Source organism: Triplophysa dalaica, chromosome 1, assembly GCF_015846415.1.
Source record: "Triplophysa dalaica isolate WHDGS20190420 chromosome 1, ASM1584641v1, whole genome shotgun sequence".
NCBI lineage: Eukaryota > Metazoa > Chordata > Actinopteri > Cypriniformes > Nemacheilidae > Triplophysa > Triplophysa dalaica.
Window position 1 is genome coordinate 33,620,648 of NC_079542.1, and position 19,847 is coordinate 33,640,494.

General features: G+C 36.2%; 3 protein-coding genes across 4 annotated transcripts in view; all 3 read left to right on the forward strand.

The window, feature by feature from the left end:
* pcsk6 (proprotein convertase subtilisin/kexin type 6) overlaps positions 1 to 7,871 on the forward strand; it is a 52,401-nt gene extending 44,530 nt beyond the window's left edge. Inside the window, exons 19-21 of one of the 2 annotated variants that reach the window (XM_056737567.1) lie at positions 479 to 608; positions 6,041 to 6,153; positions 6,869 to 7,871. In XM_056737567.1, the coding sequence (XP_056593545.1) occupies positions 479 to 608; positions 6,041 to 6,153; positions 6,869 to 6,969 (344 nt within the window). In that variant the 3' untranslated portion in view covers positions 6,970 to 7,871. Of the gene's footprint in view, positions 1 to 478; positions 609 to 6,040; positions 6,154 to 6,336; positions 6,836 to 6,868 lie in introns of those variants that run through there. The other variant, XM_056737575.1, reaches the window with a different exon arrangement.
* A 3,832-nt stretch (positions 7,872 to 11,703) lies between these two features.
* Positions 11,704 to 14,961, forward strand: snrpa1 (small nuclear ribonucleoprotein polypeptide A'). Its single transcript, XM_056739729.1, has 9 exons — positions 11,704 to 11,908; positions 11,990 to 12,137; positions 12,813 to 12,891; positions 12,981 to 13,027; positions 13,111 to 13,213; positions 13,493 to 13,572; positions 13,904 to 13,976; positions 14,243 to 14,336; positions 14,715 to 14,961. The coding sequence occupies exons 1-9, from the start codon at positions 11,827 to 11,829 to the stop codon at positions 14,861 to 14,863; spliced, it is 855 nt and encodes a 284-aa protein (XP_056595707.1). The 5' UTR covers positions 11,704 to 11,826; the 3' UTR covers positions 14,864 to 14,961.
* Positions 14,962 to 15,665: 704 nt separating this feature from the next.
* On the forward strand, positions 15,666 to 19,229 carry selenos (selenoprotein S). The gene is made up of 6 exons (XM_056739974.1): positions 15,666 to 15,862; positions 16,934 to 17,065; positions 17,153 to 17,259; positions 17,342 to 17,431; positions 17,516 to 17,582; positions 18,288 to 19,229. Exons 1-6 carry the CDS (start codon positions 15,781 to 15,783, stop codon positions 18,368 to 18,370), a joined length of 561 nt encoding a protein of 186 aa, XP_056595952.1. The 5' UTR covers positions 15,666 to 15,780; the 3' UTR covers positions 18,371 to 19,229.
* Positions 19,230 to 19,847: the final 618 nt, after the last annotated feature.

Sequence of the window (19,847 nt, forward strand, 5' to 3'; positions counted from 1 at the left end):
TCCATTATTCTAAATGAAAATCTAGAATAAAAACAGTAGATAATTGCATTATCTACTGTTGTTTGAAGACACTTGCGGTATGACACCAAGTGCCGTGATTCTTTGTGTCAGTAGTTTTGATAGCACATATTATTCTGTTAAATGGTGCGGGGATGAACACCTTTGAACCTTGAAAGGAATTCACATTATTGTGCTGTAGATGTGATTTTCTCTCAGTCAACAGATGAAAGACCAATTCTCACAATTTGGTTGTAATCTAAGATGTGAACGCATCACAGGAAAGAAACCTGGAAGCGAGCGGGAAGGGTCGCCTCACTGAACCCAATACATTAAAATCCCTCTTGATGTTCTGAGTCATGATATAAAGTGTAATGTTTTGCCTTTTTGCGTTTGCCTCTGGCCAAACCCATTAAAACCTAAATAGTCAAAGCGTTTCCAGAGGCATCATTAGAGTAATGTGTGTGCGTTGTGTTGACAGGGCCGGGGATGGAGGAGTGCATTCAGTGTGCCACTGATTTCTTACAGCAGGAGTGGCGCTGCGTTCGCACATGTTCCCCCGGATACTACAGAGGAGAATCCACGGGATACTCACAACGCATGTGCCGCAAGTGAGTCTTTTTATTTACTTCTCCATCATTATATGTTTGTTCTTTTGACACCAACTGCGTATAGATAAAGAAAATATAAATGGACAGAAGAACGGCCGAGATTTGAGAAGCATTTGTGTTTTGTTGATGACTTTAGCTAATTGTTTTTCGTATCGGGGTAAACATGTTCTCACTCCTGACACGTCACATGTTGCCGTTCGGGCAGCGTCCCTTGGCATTGCTGTTTAACATGTGGGGTGTCCCTTTGTCCTCAGTTTTCAACATAGGGGGTAATCGGTTGCTTTCCATTGGAAACCATCGGCGTCAACACACAATTGAAAAGCAAATTTTACTGTTATTATGTAATGATATATTGGGGTGTAATTTTGTAATGACGGCATGTGTTGGGGTTTGATGTTCAGTTTAACAGCCAGGATAATTGTGTTCAGTGTTCTATTCAGGCAGTTTGACCAAGTAGCGTAACTGTTTGTTTATCGTAGCATGTAAAACATAAGATAGAAGGAGTCACAATGTCGTTCAAAAAAGCCAAACGATCGATTTGTACGAGGAAAAGATGCAAAAGCAATCACCATCCACTGAAAAGCACAGAAAGGGTGAACGCAGATGTTCAAAAACCGCCGGCAGAAGAAGCGTTGCGTCAGCTTCGTTTGTATAATTGTATTGTGTCTTGTGAACGATGGCGTAATTACGTCTTCTTTGAATGCCAAAAGGTATTCGCTCACAGGATCGATAGTGTCATGCTAATGTTATGGTTTATGTTTGAACGAGCTGAGTGCACACATTGACGGACGCAGAGTTCATCATATAAAGTTATCGTACGGCTTTGGTTCAAAAGGTCTGCGACGCGAGCATGTTATACTTTATACAGTTTTTGGGTCAGTTTGTTCAATAAACAACTGTCACTGTACTTTTATTTTCGAGTTGTGTTGGTTAAGAAGTGGTTGGGTTTTGGAGTGGGGTTTTGCTCCAAAATATCTTAAAGGTCTCATGAACTGTGCTTGTTTATTGTTTTCTAATGTTATATGAGGTCTACTTATTAGGTTACTTCTACTTAGGTTATTTTCTACATGGTTTTGAGTCCAGCTCTGCAAACGCTCAATTTTAATGGGCGTGCCGCATTGAGCACTTTATAAGTAAACACCCACTGCTTTAATTGGATAACAGCTTGTGTAGTTGGAGCCTTCTGTGAATTTGGTTAGAGACTTAACGTTAGGTTACACATTAGCATCATTCAAAGTTTTCGCAGGGCATCAACAGACCTCCTGGGATTTGTAAATGATCTCCCCACATCAGTATTTCATGTGACGCATTCGCACGGCATGATTTTACTCAAATTTACTGACTTATTTCCCGAATGTGATGGCAAGGCTTTGCGTATATTTTGTATAGTCTATACTTGTATTGCGTTTAATGATATATGACCGTACCTGTCAGCATTTGAGACCAGAGATCCCGAACCGGACAAAAGATCACTGCGATCACGGGTCTCAAATTTTACAAGAGTTTCCATGATAAATAAACAAACGGGAGACTCCCGGTAACTTATGGATATCACCCAGCACCCAAAATAATACCAAACACTTCCTGACCCTGCCAAATCGCAGAGATGGCGATTCACGCAAGCTGAAGATCACAGACAACCTCTGCAATTAATACAAACTACTAGAGGTCCGAATAGTGCTCAGGGCACATTAAGCGATTTCTAACAAAGAAATAGTGACGCATAGTACAAACATGTTTTACTCACATAAGATTGCTGCGCCATTCCTATCGGATCCAATTGAAGGCACTTTAATTGATTGCTTTTAAATTTTTGTCATTCCACAAATTCAGTGTCGATCTCTGCCTTGTTCACGAAGGAATCGTCTGAGAAATGAAACGAACAAATGCTTCATGATTTTCCCACATGAGCTGGAACGTCTTCAAAAATAAACTTTAACCCCACATTACTAATATCAGAATATGAAGGAAGGTTATGAAGCGTCTGTATTCTTCCACAACCAGGGGTGTCACAATATTTAGCTATCTTTAACGGCATGTTTGTTTATTGCTTGCTCGCTCTATCTAGTTCCACGCCACTTCAGAATTGTCATGCGTGTCAACCAGTGGGCGGGGCTAGAGAAGTAGTCGTTGATATTTTTCTATGGAGGCGGTGTTCAACCTATCAACCTATCAACCCTGCCGTTCGCTGGGCCTGGTGTCAATAACAGATGTTATTTCAGTAACGAGGGCGTTTTCACTTCTGACACTTACATGATGTTCTGGTGAATACGATTCCCTCTTATAAAACAAAAGCTCTAGTTAAAATTGTGATTTAAATTCATCACTCCTTTAAAAAACAAAATTCTATTTTTACAAATGCAATGAATGAAACGTGTCTCCGTCTGGAGTGTATAGCAATCATCCCAAATCAACAAAATACCCTGTGAGCCAAAAACTACGTACTCTTTGCATTAAAAAGCGCTGCCTGAAGTGACGGAGAGCATGTTGCTTAGATTCTCTTAAAGAAGTCATAAGACACGGCTAAGACGTATATTATCATTTGTTTTAGATGTAACGGAATGTGTATTCACGATGAAAAGCGAATATATTTTACAAAGCTCATGGACTGAAAAGCAAGGTGTGCTATGATTGGCCATTTAACCAGTGCATAGTGATTGGTAGAATACTGCAAGCGTATCATGGAAATGTATCGCCTCTTACCATATTTGGAACATCACGTTCCAAAGCAATTGTACAGGTACGCCCGCCTTTCTTATATACTTTTGGGCAGTCTTAGTCAAATCAAACCACGAACTGACGTAGATTTGTGGGGCTATGGTTGCACAAGGCGTTTCAGTCAGGTCTGGGTGAGCATTCACTTTTAGATAGAATGCATCTTTTGGTCTGACACTTTAATTTTTGCAATTTTATGTGTCTAATAGATGCATGGGCAACTTTTAAGACATCAAAGACACAGAAAAACACGTTTTCACACAATATAACCCATTTAACATCTGATCATAAGATAGAAAATATCGTCCTCAAGTTCGCAGTTTGATTTCTAGTAAAAAGGCACAAAATCTTGTTTAAGTGCAGTTGCTTGTTTAAGTGACAGATGAGCATTGACATTTAAAATGCAACTAAAATAAAAAAACTAAAATAAGATCTAAATCTAATCTTATATATAAATATTTACAAATGTACAAATTTAATTCAGTTTATTACACAAACATACAGTATATAGGATTGCATTTATATGGACTAAACATTTGCTTTGTGGATACTAGCAAATAAATGCGAACAGATGAAAGCAGAAGGCGAATCTTTCTGGCTGTGTGAGAGATTTACTTTAGATGTCTGTAATGTGGGGAGAGGAACACCGCCTCTGCACTCCACAGTTCCTAATGCCGGGCTCTTTTGCTTTATGAACGCTGTCTAAAGCAAATAGAGGCTTTTATTAAGGTCACGGATGGTGGTTGCGGTAAGAGTGAGAGAGAGCGACTGAAGTTCACTGGAGGCAAATAAAGCAGACAGTCATAAAACGGAAGAAAAGTGCGACCCTGAGGGTAACCCATCCTGAATGAAGGACTTTCTGTTTGAACATACGGACACGTATGATAAATACTGTACAGGTGCCCTGAGGTCACAGAAAAAGCCGTGGACTGAACATCATAAAAAGTGTGAGGGATGACGGTAGAACCGTCTCTCTTGAATTTAAAACAACAGTATTCTTAAATCTTTATTATCTTGACTACACTTAGATGTTTTTCGGATTGTTTTCCTCTGAATATCTCTGGGATGCAAGATGCTGAGGTGGTTGTATGGGACAGATTTACTAGCACGCTCTAAACCAGGTTCAGCTCTATAAACGTGGCTCCAGTATCCAATTTATGGCACAATATGACTCATGTCACCTTACGTACTTGTTAAAGGCAGTGTTTGAAAAAAACTGCTATGAAGAGTGACAATGGACATCACAGTTATTCCCAGAATGCATTGCTGAAGTTGCTAGAGCTTATAAATATTGTAGACAAGTGCTTTGTGATCATGAATAAACAGATACTCTGTCAAATTCAGTTTTTATACTAATAAGGTAGTGTGTACTGCATTCCTGGTATCATCTGATCTCTACTGAGGATTATATACTAATATTTCAATGTTTTTGATATTTCAATAGTATAGTTTTTATATTTAGCTTATTTTATTTTATGCTCATCATCATTTTTGTTAACCTTTTTATTTTTTAGCATAATCACTTGTGACCCTGGATCTCTGATGCCAAAGAAATATTGTATGGCTCCAAAAAAATATATATATATATTTTATGCAAAAAATCACTAGGATATTAAGTAAAGAACATGTTCCATGAAGATATTTTGTAAATTTCCTACCATAAATATCAACAAACTTTATTTTTGTGAGTAATATGCTATGGACTTCATTTCGACAACTTTAAAGGCGATTTACTCAATATTTAGATTTCTTTGCACCCTCAGATTCCAGAGTTTTGAATAGTTTTATCTCGCCAAACAGTGTCCTATCCTAACAAACCATACATCAATGGAAAGCTTACTTATTCAACTTTCATATGATGCATACATCTCAATTTGGATTAATTTACACATGACACTGGGTTTGTTGTCCCGGGTCACATTTCTATTTAAGAAAAAGATTAACAATTATTTTCTGTCGCCCGACCTTTTTATAGTTCTTTTACAATTGCGTGGTTCTAATATTATTTATTTCATATAAGCATCTTTTAGTGTATTTAGTGTATGTGCAAGTAAAAGTTGAGCTTATTTAATTAATTACGATATTTCGGAATATTGCACATAAATACAATATAAATTTTTACATAATTTTGAAACTATTTTTCAATTGTCACTGTCAGAAATGGTAGAAATGTCTGTAGCACAGCGATGATAGGTTACTATGTCTGGAATTTGGTTCGTGAGGGCAGTATTAGTCATAATAGACGATCAAATGTACACTTCTGTAGTATTGGTCGACTCATTTTTAGTAACTGTTGCGTTAAACTGTTGTTTGTGCTGAGTTTTATGGCAGTACCTTCTCATTTTTTTTTTATTTACCATCGATGATAAAAAAAAATGATTTTCGTATTCAGCATACAGTAAAAATAAAAGCGAAACAACCTTCTAATTTTTTTTACATTGTGTAATTATTATTTCTTTTGGTTTTCTTATTCTTTTTGCCAATTTATATCCTATTGTTTAAATACATGTCTGAAGATGTGGATCAGGTTGACATTGAACTACACAGACATACGTTTTTTACAGTTTGTGACTAATAAAGATCTTCATCATGCTTCCTATTTGTTTATCCTCCCTTGAGTTTTATTGTTTTATTAAACAGCGAAAATACAATGTGTCATTTATATTTTAAAGGACTTTTGTGTGATGATGTCTGTATGTATTTTTTCTGGTTGTCAGATGTGAGGATAACTGTCTGAGCTGTCAGGGTCCTGGTATGAGTTGCACGCAGTGTAAGGATGGATACAGTCTCTTCAGCCGGACGTGCATCATGAACTCCACCTGTAACAACGGTACGTTCCTTCACTTTATTTGGATGTATGGGAATCACAATTAATTCAGAAACATCCTAAAGGCTTGTTCGGATCGAGGGTTACAAAAAATCTTTCTAAATTTAAAGAGACAGTTCACCCAAAAATTAATATATGTTCATTATTAAGTCAAACTTACCTCATTTCACATTTTTTCTTCCACAGAACACAAAAGAAAGATATTTTGTAGAACGTTGGTAACCAAACAATGGCGGCACCCATTCACTTCTATTGTATAGACACGAAACCAATGGAAATCAATGGGTGCCGCCGTTCTCATATGTCATCTGGAGTGTATTGAAAACAAAATAATTGGCAAGGGTTCAGAAAAGGCAAACTACAGTGCCGCATCAAATTCTGCATCGGCTTCAATTTGAGAGGTTTTACTGGACTTTCAGATCTACTCTCTCAAACACAGATTCTCACACAACTCACAGCTGGAAACTATAAACGCTGATGGTTGGAGAGCCAGAGAACACAATGAGTAGATAGATTTCAGACCACAGTGACGTAAGGATAATAGATGAAAGTCGTATGGCTCAAACGTGACTGACAGACTGGAAACTAATGATAATAACGTGAGTGCAGCTCCAGAAAGATTTGGCACCACGGCTGCAGTACGCCAGCGTCAGCTCACTTTTTTCTAAAACGTATTTTTTTGCATTTCATATCGCTTTTTTCTATCTCTCACTCTCAGCGGATGAAGTTTTCTGCGAGATGGTCAAGTCGAATCGGTTATGTGAGAAGAAACTCTTTCGTCAGTTCTGCTGCAGGACATGTCTGATGACCGCCGGATGAAAGAAAACAAGAGAAACGTTGGACTGACCTCCTCTCTCTCTCTCTCTCTCTCTCTCTTCTGTTGTATTCTATAATGTACATCATAAGCTAGTTATAGTGTGATAGGAATGAAAAATCATTATTCTCATTGTAAGAAAACCCCATTGGGGTGTTGATTTCAACAAGATCTATTTTTAAGAATCTCTGTTTTTTAAACATGCAGTACGTGTATAAATGACTTGTTTTTTATTCAAAGGCATCGCTATGAAATAGATCTTATATTTTGATGATTGTGCTGTGTGTGATGGAAAGCATCTGGAGCGCTGATTTCCAGAGACACAGCTTCAATGGATGGATGTCTCCTGAAGTCATCGCTGATGAATTGAAATGTTACAAGAGACTGGTCACATAAGAGATGTTTGACATGTAACTGCACGTTCTGTACATTTATCTTATTTGAAGGTGGAACAGGTACATCAGTGATATATATAAATCTCACTTTCTTTGTCATCTGTTTTTCTTTCTTTTTGTCTTAAGTAACCTTTACACAGCACCTATACTGCAAGACCCAAAGCACAGATGCAATATCTTGACACCCATCTGATTTTTTTAAATGTTCACGGATTGTTTATAATAAAACCCAAAGTTTATTGAAATGCGCACAGAAACCCGCATGGTGTTACAAGATTTGTAGTTTTTTTTCTCTGAGATCAAATGAATCCATCGTGACTTTGGGGTTATAGCAACACAAAAGTAACCCAGTAATATTTCTGCAGATGAGGCGCCCGAAAAAACAACGAAGTTATGGCGTAAATGTCTTTTCATTGATATTTAAATACAAATGATGCCTATTCATGTATTTTAATTTCATGCTAGCACTGCACTTTCTATTTATCTTATTATTAAAAACGATAATTCACTGCTGTTCTGACATTTTGTGCTACCATCAGATTGTGCTTCCGTTTCACGTAAGTTTGGGTTGGGGGAGGGGTTAGTCTCGTATTGATTTATTACAAAATACAATGACACAAAATATTCCGCCACCAACTGTAGATTATGAACCAAGACAACAACCCACTAGGCCTACATTAAATTAACTTATCAAAATCCACTGGAGGTTTTGCTGACCCGCCCATCTGCAGCTAGCCCCAACCTCTGTTCATACCCAACTAGAAAGTTCTGTAAAAACAATTATTGTGCAGGATTTAGATTCTCACTACAGAACTCACAATAAAGATTGATATTTTTTTTTCGAGTAAGTAAGCAATACTACTAGTCAAATTCATCTGTTCTTCAGTTGATGAATCGTACTCAAATAGGGATACAAAGAAAAAGATGATAACCATTGTGACTCGAGCATATCATGTGTCATGATAACACACTTTAATAAGCAGTCTGCTTTCATTTCAACAAACAAAACCATGTGTGCACCAATATCTGTGTATACTCTTCAGAAGCGTTGAGAGAATCAGTTTACATTCGCTGTCCTCCAGCATATCAAGAGAGATCAAAATCTCGATTGTTAAAGTATTATCAGATGTGTGCAGTAGGTCAGATTAACCTAAATGTGTGTGAGATGACTTCATGTTTGATACATATCAGATTAAGAATGCCCGATGGCATAAAATCTGACATCGTAAATCTGTGTTGGATATAAGTGGAAGATAATGGAATTGATTGACAGTTTAAAAGCCCCCTTGTGTTGGGTGAGCTGAAGGACATTTGTCTTTTCTCACAGTGAGGACTGTGCCTGTCCTGGTGGTCTGCGTTTCAACACTAATGATCACATGTTTATTTTCCTGTGATTTCCCAAATTAGAACATGTAAATATTTGGAGTAGAAGGACTATTCCGAACGCGTCCTCAAGACTAGTCTGATAGTGTGTGACCCGTAGTGACCCGATGATGATTTGATTGCAACATCACACACAAACAGTTCACAGCTGTTTTAAATAACACTAAACAGAGCTAATCCCTGACCCACAACACTGTTTCAGATACTGTTTTCACTTGAGCTTGCATGTTAATGTTTTTATCTCAGATAGATCATCTCTTAGATGATGATGTCACGAAAACACAAACACAGCTATTGCCAAAACACAAAAATACATGGTGCTTTATGAAACAATTTGATTTCTCAGAAATATAATTAAAATGACACTGAAGTACACATGACTTATATTAGCTCCTCTACTTTGACTTAGTTCTTTGATGGAGATGTAATTAAAAGTGTAGACCAGTTTATAAGATGTAACCGTTAGTGTAGATGCACTTCAATTTCAGTTTTTGTTTTTTTATTTATTATTTGTTTGTTTTTATCTTACATGTATAATGACATAGACATTTGATTATTTTTTTTAATTGGTTAAAAGTCTTATTTTGGTTGTATTTTGCAATTTTTTGACATGCACTGTTTATGTCATCCAAAGAAGTCTATAATGAAGACTTTGTTGTTTTTACTCTTTTGATTGAGCAGCCTATTTAATAATGTCTTATAAATATACATGATTTAGGTTAATATACTAACAATATCATATATATATATTACTGTGTTAAGTTCACTTTAAAGAACGAGAGTCTACTTTAAAGTGACCTTTCATCAACTGAAAATGTGCTATACTTAAAAATCAAGGTGCTTAAAAGGTTCTTCACAGCTATGCCATAGAAGAACCATTTTTGGTTCCACGAAGAACAATTCAGTCAAAGGTTTTTTACAGAACCATCTCTTTCTTACTTTTTTGTAATATGAAGAACCTTTTTTCACCACAAAGAACATTTTGTGACACAGAAAGGTTCTTCATATGTTAAAGGTTCTTTATGGAACCATTTAGACAAAAAATGTCTTCTATGGGATCGTGAAGCATCTTTATTTTTAAGAGTGTACAAGTATTGAACTGTAAACCTGTATCTGTAGGTTCACTTGTAGTATAGTTGAAGTATAAACAAAAACCGTAGTTGTAAAGTTGTTGTATACTCAAAGTTTACTACTGTGACAATTTAAGAATATCATAAAAGCACACTTCTATAAACTGAAAGTATGCCAATTTGGTCCAAGTAGTATTGACAATATATACTTAAAAGCATACTAATAGTACATTTATATTACTTACTACATGAAGTGTACATACTTAAGTACCAAACAAGCAATGTAACGTCTAGGTACAGTCACAACACACCATATCACCATTTACATGTGCTGCTGAGTGCTTCATGACTACCAAAACGTGTGTTGATTCTCAAATAGTATTCCTCTGTTTTTTTTTTGGTTGGGTGCAGGGGGTCTCGTGGAACGATTGCTGCTTGTTTATGCCATTTTCATGAATGAACAAAAAACCTCATTCAAAGGCAGACAACTGTCCACACAAACATCTCATCATCTGATCTTGCTTCTTCATTATGACTCGTTGAACCTGATAAAGCAGAGGTGCAGGAATGTTTTTCATTCACATGTGAACAGTGATATCTTTACTAGTCAAATGCTACATTCACTACATTCACATGAGATTTTAATATAACTCACTATCATTGGGTCTGTTGGCCAAAAAATGATAGAAGAAGTGACTTCGGCCTACACTGCATTGTACGTGTTATCAGGACTCAAACCTTTTACCCTGCTATCACAATGCTTTACCCATTGAGCTACTGTCACGTTTGACACTCTACAAACTAGTGAGAAATAATGTAAAAGATCATTCTTCTTCTTAGGGTTGACAGCCATCTAGTGATCGTTTTATATATTGGTCACTGCATTCAGCATTAAATCATTAACTTGCTTGCATAACTGGAAATAGACGCTCAAAGATATCAGCATGGCTGCAAAGTGGATTAATAAACTGATGAAGCTTTTCTGAATGATCATGATGCGTCACTGGTCAGAGCCGCCCAAGAAGAGAAGGAGACGTCTGACTGATTTCAAGCTTCTGTTCTTTCTCACATCCATGTAATCTGGCATTTTTCCTCTGTCTGTTTCCCTAAAACAACACATGAACACAACCACTTAATTTTATCATATGAATCTAATGGGGAAAAAATGACCTCTGTTATTTATGTGACAGTGTTGGGTAAGTTACTCTGAAAAAGTAATGAATTACTAGTTACTAATTACATATTCAATGGTGTAATTAGATAACTGTAAAATTACTCTCTCCAAAAAGTATTTAATTACTTATTACTAATTACTTTCTATTTCCTACATCATGATTAGAATTGAGTCAAGGATGAAACGGCTTATTTAATTAATTCAAATAAATAATAAATAACTACATCGATTTTTCTTATTAACTAACCAAAGTATACACATGTGAGCAGCATACATTAAAGTAAAGTTAGACTTATAATTTTGATGTCATTTCCACCATTGAATATATTACACAGTAATTAGTTTAATTACATCAGAAGCAACTGTACTTAAATTACAGAAAAAATAAGAGAAATCCCTTACTTTACTTTTTAAAGGGAAAAGTAATTCAATTACAGTAACTAATTACTTAGTAACTAGTTACACCCAACACTGGTGACAAATATGACTGAAAGTAATTTATTCTTTAGGGAGAAATATAAAAATACTTCTAAAATAGTTATTAAACGGTTACATTAAGTGACCCCAAGTGGTTATTAATCAATTATATTGTTATAGTTCAGTTCTGGGTATTTTGACGGTTGTCTATTAAATATAAAAAGTTCTGCGTGTTTTCGGTCCAATCCTCCAGTCCGCCCGGTGGCGCTGTAGCTCAACTCAACTTCCTATCCAAGAAAAACGAAGAACAGACGTTTCCGGTTGGCGGCAGCTTTTCGCGTGCGTTAAACGCAGACGACAATAAACTTCTCTTCAGAAGTAGATTTTGGTTTTCTCGAGTTTGTTTTCTTGTCAGCTGTCGACATGGTGAAACTGACGGCGGAATTAATCGAGCAGGCGGCTCAGTACACGAACCCTGTGCGGGACCGAGAGTTAGATCTGCGCGGTGAGTCGACGCTAGAGGCCCGGGCGTCTCAATATCTCGGTTCTTTTTACTGTATTAAAACTTAACTTGGTGTCTCTGCAGGCTATAAAATCCCCGTGCTGGAGAATCTAGGAGCCACACTCGATCAGTTTGATACCATTGATTTCTCAGACAATGAGATCCGAAAGCTGGACGGGTTTCCGCTGCTGAAGAGACTCAAGACACTCATGATGAACAATAACAGAATTTGGTGAGACAGACACGTTTCTTTTGCGAAAACGTGCTTTTTCTAAGCTTTGTTTAGAATACTGATAACCAAAGTTGTACCACAAGTAGCATGGTTAAACTATGTTGCTGATTTGTGTCGTACCATGAGTTTTCTATAGTGATGCGAATCTTTGTTTTAGGACCTAACGTGACATTATAGAGAACGTGAAGCTGACGTCACGCCCTGTGTTGCATGTTGCGCCACCATCTTGGGAGGATCATACTCCATTGCTATTATTGTTTTGATTTTTCCAGTTACTTGTTTTGTTTGCTATATGGCGAAATCGAAAGTGAAAGAACCATGGGCTGTTCGTGAACGACTCTGCGTAATACTATTGCAGTTTTTAACACATCAAGACCCACCTACCATAGTTATATTTCCTAATTAAACCCAACACTGCATTGAACGCACTAGCAACCATCCTCCAAGATGGCGCAACATTAAATGTGGTGTGACGTCGATTAACAAACTCTATTCTGTAAATGAGGGGACGAGTTTTCCATGATAAAAGTTGTTGCATGGCACCGAGGGACTATATTTATCCAGTATAAAGACATAAGATGAAAACATTAAAATGTACACATTGTGCTTTCATTAAAGTACATAATGTTACTTCATATGGACACATTCTTAAGGTTGCTTTTTCACGTGTTGCAGCCGAATTGGAGAAAACCTGGAGCTGTCTTTAACAGACCTGAGGGAGCTGGTTCTCACAAGCAACAACATCCAAGAGCTGGTGAGTTCAAAGATAAGATGCCTGAATACACGTGATCAACTATTGTGAGCTGTTTCATTGAAAATTAAACTGCTTGTTTTTTTTAACAGGGCGATTTGGATCCTCTGGCATCGGTGAAAACATTGACCCTGCTCAGGTCTGTCCTGCATTAACCATCAATTTACGTAACGTGCTGCTTGTTAACGTAAGAAAATCGAATCTTTGCTTTATTCCTTTCAGTTTGCTCAGAAATCCTGTTACCAACAAAAAACATTACAGATTGTACGTCATCAACAAACTTCCGCAGATCCGCGTACTGGACTTCCAGAAGGTCAAACTTAAGGTAGAGTGGAACTGCGATGCGTTATCGGTTCTCTTCAATGAAGCTGGTTATGATGGAGAATGACCGAAATGTTTATGTGCAGGATGTGTCTGATGTGTTTGTGGAATATGTTTTGGCATTTCATTGAGAGGTTTGATCTTGAATGAATCTCATTATTTCTGAAAACCCATTATTCAGCGTTTATTGAGTACTAATCACTTCTGAATGGAGTATAGCACCCTGGTCCATGATGTAGCATTTTGTCAACGTTTGCTTGAACTTTCTGCTGTATCGCCGTAGGAACGTCAAGAGGCTGAACAAATGTTCAAAGGCAAGCGTGGTGCTCAGCTTGCGAAGGATATTGCCAAGCGAACCAAAACGTAAGATGAAAGTCCTTGATCGAGCTCAGCTCTCCCGAATGACCGGAGTGTGGAAGTGGGTTATAAACGCAACATCTTGAAGATTTAAAATCTATGCAGATTTGGCCACTTTATGCTAACATTTCCACCTAAACAAAATGAAGCAACACAAAACAATCACAACACGACTTGTTTCTCAGGAGGGCTGGCTCGAGGCATTTCTCTCGTATCTGTTTATTAATATTGATAAGAATGTGAAGATACTACACTGTGATTGGGTGAACAGAAGTTGAAAGGCTGTAGAAGGAAACACTGATGTGCGATTTCAAACCCAGATTTGCTCTGTTTTCAGGTTCACACCGGGAGCTGGACTTCAGGCTGAGAAGAAAACGGGACCTTCGGCTGCTGATGTTGAAGCTATCAAGGCATGGCATTATATGATGTATATATGCATTTAACGGAGGTTGTGCTACAAATATTTGTATTACACTGTGATGGACTGAGTTGTGAAACACAGGGAACCTCTTTATACTCTTTAACTGTTGACCAATAATTTGACTATAAAATGTCCAGTTGTAGAGTTCTCTAACCTCTCTAAAAAGTGGAGGCAACCCCTGAGATTTGCAAAACTGTCTGAAATGGCAGTTATTAATGTATGTGGTATTAATGTTTGTGTTTTGTGGGCGTGTAGATTGCTATTGCTAATGCCACATCACTGGCTGAAGTGGAGCGTTTAAAGGGATTTCTGCAGTCCGGTCAGATTCCTGGACGAGAAATGAAATCAGGTAAAGTGATCACGCTCGATTCAAATGAAATCTCACTTTTTATATTTGTGAGAATGTAGCTATGAACAGAGAAGCAATTAAAGTGATAGTTAATTAAATGCATCATATTCTCAAAAGAAGATATGTTGAAGATGGTTGTTAACTGGGCCCCATTCACTTGCATTGGTTTTATGTCCGTACAGTAGAAGTAAAAGGGTGGAGTGCTGTTTGGTTACCAACTTTTTTCAAAATATCATCTTTTGTGTCATAAAGGTTTAGAGGTGACGTCATTTTAATTTTTGAGTGAACTATCCCTTTAATGCGTCCACCTCGACAGTATCGAATCGAATGGCAATTTGACCCTATAAGGCTTTTCTTAAACGTTTTGCTGTTTTTTAGACGCGGCTAACATAGTTGAGGAGGAAGAGGAGGAGATGCAGGAGGAAATGCAGGAATCGGTCATGTATGGTGAAATGCAGGCCACGGGAGAGGGAGAGAACGGAGACGGCGAGGACATGCAGCAAGACATGAATGTTAATGGATCATAGTGATTTTGTTGTTTTCAGAGCTGTGTGAGAAGCAGTACATGTTTTGGTTGTATTTTTTTGTAAATTAAAGTACATTAAACTTTTTTTTAATTAAAGTATGTGAATTGTGTTTGATTTAAACTTCGCAAAATAAACGGATTTATTCTTGATGAGCTGTTTTTAACTACATAGTTTCCTTCCTCTAAAAATATAGTTTGTTAATGTAATAGTATTTTAAGGGTTATTTATGGGAATAAAGACTTTTTTGTAAAAGCCTAAAATACATCGTATGGGTCAAAATTATAGATTTTTCTTTTATGCCAAATATAATTAGGATATTAAGTAAAGATCATGTTCCATGAAGATTTTTTGTAAATTTCCTACCTTAAATAAATAAAAACTTTCTTTTTGTGAGTGGATGGCCTGCCATCTCTCCCCAGGAAATTTTCACAATAATTTTTAGCTTTAAACGGTTGTATCTCAGCCAGATATTGTCCTATTCTAACAAGTCATAAATCAATAGAAACCTTATTCATCTTGTTAGATTGTGTTCAGATAATGGGTTCGATTGCACGTAGTCACAAACAAATGTATATTACAATGCACTGTAAGTCGATTTGGATAAAAGCGTCTGCAAAATGCATAAAGGTAAATGTAAAGATCTCAATTTCGAGAAATTGACTCATAAGAATGGTTTAGTTGTCCAGGTTCACACATACGTCGTGCTGTCAATTGTAAATTTGGTGTAATGTCTCCACCTGGCGTTCGGTTCTAGCACATGTAAAGATGGAGCGCGCGGCTCCACGTCATCTTACATCTGATTGGTTGAGGTCTTGGCTACGGAAATCCGTGCTGCGTTTGGTTTAGCGTCTGTAAAACTGTGTAAAATGTGATGGTTAGTAAATGTTTTCATAACAACTGAATAAAAAAAATTGAAGATGGAAGCGGCAGACGATGCCCGTGTGAGTAATGAAGATGTGCCTCCTCAAAACCAAGATCTGACTTTAATTCACACATCCGGTATGTAAACAAGAGCTTGCGCCGTTCACTCGAGCGTCATTTTAGCATTGATTAAGATATACAATAATATTAAGTTATAAAATATATATCAGCTTGTTTGATTTCGTCTTATGGGTTATAAAAGAGCTCGACGGGAAAGTGTTAGCATAGACATCATCACGTTTAGATGCGGAGCTGAACTGTGGCATGACTTGCACATAAACAGTAGAACTCAAGTAGACACAACATTACATCAGTTCATTGACATTAACACGTCTTTAATCGAGATCACTTCCATGTTATCTCTAATTTAATGCTTTATTCAATGATGACTTTTAAGTTTGAAATAGATCTCTAAATAGACGTTAAATTATGTAGATACTAGGTCTATACTTGTTGGCTGTTTTGGTTCACTATCTACCACAACAAATCCATTTAAATAAATAAATCGTTTTATAAATGAATTGATGCATTGGTATTTTTGTATTGAACTTGTCATATATATATATATATATATGTGTATGTGTGTGTGAGAAGAGTTTGTTTACAAAATTTAAAAAATCATGTTTTTTATTATGTTATCCTGTTTTTATTGTGTAAGTTAGCTTTATTTTTTTAGTTATTATGTCTTCGATCGAAACAAACCAACTGCAGTTTTACTGGTATTAATTGGATTTTAAGAATATTTTTTGAAAAATGTTTGAAAACAGAGTATATATATATATATATGTATTGTTGTTAAATCTTCTCTTTCTTCAAATTACTTATTTTTTTCTTCAAATTACTTTTTTATTATTAAAATATTTACAATATTTAATAATTTTTAGCCCACCTTCACTATTTCATTATTTCAGTCTTTTTCTTAATGATGGTGCAAACACACCTGGTTAATCTGTTTTATGTGAATTAGGCTTGGATTCTTAATAGTTTAACTAAAAGTCAAACTAATACAGTCTCTTGAAGCTAAACAGTATCAGTCTCTAAAACTGTACAGTATATTATTTTCAAGCTATTCTACAAAATATACTAAAGTGTCTGCGTCATATCAAAAACATGCTTTACTTTACTGTAAAAATATTTTGCCTTTCACAGTTGCTGTGTTTCTGTCTGACTATGGCTGGTATCTTTTGTTTCTCGCCGTGGGAGTCTATCTTCTCATCCAACATCTCAGTAAAAAGCGATCCGGAGGAAATGAGAGCCAGTCAGCCTCAGCGGTTAACCAAGGTCAGAATAAAGAATGTCTGATCTCTAAAAACGTAAAAAATGCATTGCAAATATTTCAGACATGAATATGTACGCGTTTATCCGCAGACCCCGCATCAGTGGCGAGACGTCAGGAGGCCCTCGAGGTGTCCAGGCAGAGAATGCAAGAAGAACTGAATGCCAAAGCTGAAGAATTTAAAGAGAAGCAAAAGAGGGTGAGCTGTAGAAACGTCATATCAGGCCATGCATTTGAGATCTTGTGAGCAATACTCATGCTGATTTATCTGATCTTTGTAGCTCGAGGAGGAGAAAAGAAGACAAAAAATCGAGATGTGGGAAAGTATGAAGGAAGGAAAGAGTTTCAAAGGCAACGCACGAGTTGCACAAGTAAGACGTCTGGGACTTTTGCACTGTTCTGAGACTTAAATCTCCAGGCCTTTGTTTTTACGTAATCTTTCTTATTTCCTGCAGAATACTGAAGAAGCTTCGTCCTCCACCGTTTTGAAACCAAAGACAGATCAAAAGCTTCGTAACAGTGGTATGCATTTATGATATCCCAGAAGATTGAAACAATATAACAGTCCAGACAAAGTTGTGAAAAATTCTTATTACATTAAATCAGACGTCAGAATAGATTTATTGTTGTTGTTTTGAACAACGAAAGACTGCTAAAGACACTCACAATTATGTAATAATATTAAAATCATTAAATTGTATACGTGCACTACATAAACTGTACAATGTCATTATATAGCATGAGTGTTAGGACAGACACTTCATACTGTAGTTTTTTTCAAACCTATAAAGTTAGTATAATTATGACTCTATAGTTAATTTTGTTATTCAATGAGAAAGATGTTTTTGAGAAAAAGATCCATTTTTGAATAATCCAGTGAATAGGTGTTAATATAACTTCAGTTTACACATAAGTAAAAACAGAATAACAAGCATTTAGTTCTTTAAAGACTGATTAGTAGAGTCACATTGTTGTAAAATATTAGATTTATAAATATTCTGAGGGCATGTCTTTTACTTTTCTAATTTTTGGATACCAGAGCACTATTGTACTATTTATATCATCCAAGCTGGTCTGTTTCTCTTTTAGCGTAGCCCTACATTTCCCAGCGGAAGATAATTGTTCCAGTTGCTAAATTTAAAATCTCTATAAAAGGCAAAATCCCTTAATGAGTCAAGTCTTGTGTATTATTAGTCTCAGTTTATTTGGTGTCTTTGTTTTTTTCAGGATATAATCCTCTGTCTGGAGATGGAGGAGGAACGTGCTCCTGGAGACCGGGCAGGAGAGGGCCTTCCACTGGTGGTGGATGAGGTTAAAGTGAGGGTCAGACCCAAACCTCTGACCCTTTGACATACAGGAACATATTAATATAAATAACTGAATGAAGCTGTCAGTGTATACACTATACCGAACATTAGCACACTATACACGACATCATCATCTTCACGTTTTTTTTCTGGTAGGAGGCTAGGCACTCATGAGAACAACTTAAAATTGTTAAAGTTATTTAATCTGTTTTTATTAGGAACATGGAATACCGATGTAAGATGACATCAGTAGTATAAGATATTGTTAAAATTGTTACACGTGTATTTATGTTAACAATTCTGTTATTATTGACAAGTTTCAAATCATGGTTTATGTTACATTTTAGTTGATAACAGAAATCGTGGACAAAAAAGACAAACCCTATAAAAATAGATCAGACTCGTGTGATGTTTTCCTCATCCTAAATTATTATAAATAAGAATTATGAGTTCAGGGAAACAGAAAAAAAACGTTCAAGTAGTGTTTTATTTCTTCCTATACTTACACGTATGTGTCTGTGTGTGATTGACAGCTTGTAATGATGCCTCCTCATTAAAGGTAGTAATACCGTGTGGCAGGCTGATGACTTTTAGTTATCAAATGTTCCTGTGTTCATGACCCTTTTAAAATCTGTGTAGTAGTACGAAAACACTTCAAGCATCGCATTCATATCTTTACAACGCTTGTCTTCGGTTATACAAAACATGTTTTCCAACAAATCAAATCATGCTGTTGTAAGTAATATTGCATCTGTAGCGGTGTTTTCAGGGAGATTTGTTAAGGCAATTTAGTTGTTGTGTCACAGATTTATTTCACTGTTCTTGCTCTGGGTTTCTCTGAATAAAGTCATTCTTGCTCATCGTTTGTCTTTGTGTCAAAGTAATAAAATTTGCTCTCGTGTTCTATGGAGTAGACACAATAAGAGTATCAAATTGAGCTTTTTTAGATTGTAAACATTTTTTATTAAGTTTAGGCACTTTGAGAACAATAAACAGGAGTTCTACGTAGTCTTGAATCTATGGATCAATAGTTCATTAAAGCTAGTTTTTAAAATTCTATATATTTTCCAAATCTATTTCTACCTGTAATGGTAAATCATCAGCACTAGTCCATAAAACTTAAGAAATCATGTGAACATGCAGATATTAGGTCCACCAGGTGGCAGGATTACAACATGATGTGGCACGTGCTACAGTAATACAGGGGGAATTTCTTTACAAATGACAAAATTATGATTATATCACATAAAAATCTAAACGAAATGAAACACTTTTTATTAGAAAGACGTTTTAAATTAATTTCAGTTCAACAAATGGCGTTTAAATATTATTATAAAACTTTCCAAGTAACGAGGTTCACATGTTCCTTCTTTTTTTTAACAGGACTGAACTTCTTTTAAACACATTATGGTTTTTCTTTACGTTTTTTATAAAGCGTGACTAATACTTAAAACACATGATTAGATATTCCTTCGCTAAC

Coding starts and splice junctions, on each gene's coding strand:
- selenos (XM_056739974.1), top strand. CDS start 15,781: ATGGAAGCGGCAGACGATGCCCGTGTGAGTAATGAAGATGTGCCTCCT. Junction 15,863..16,933: donor GACTTTAATTCACACATCCG/GTATGTAAACAA, acceptor TGCCTTTCACAG/TTGCTGTGTTTCTGTCTGAC. Junction 17,066..17,152: donor AGCCTCAGCGGTTAACCAAG/GTCAGAATAAAG, acceptor GTTTATCCGCAG/ACCCCGCATCAGTGGCGAGA.
- snrpa1 (XM_056739729.1), top strand. CDS start 11,827: ATGGTGAAACTGACGGCGGAATTAATCGAGCAGGCGGCTCAGTACACG. Junction 12,138..12,812: donor ATGAACAATAACAGAATTTG/GTGAGACAGACA, acceptor CACGTGTTGCAG/CCGAATTGGAGAAAACCTGG. Junction 13,028..13,110: donor AAAACATTGACCCTGCTCAG/GTCTGTCCTGCA, acceptor TATTCCTTTCAG/TTTGCTCAGAAATCCTGTTA.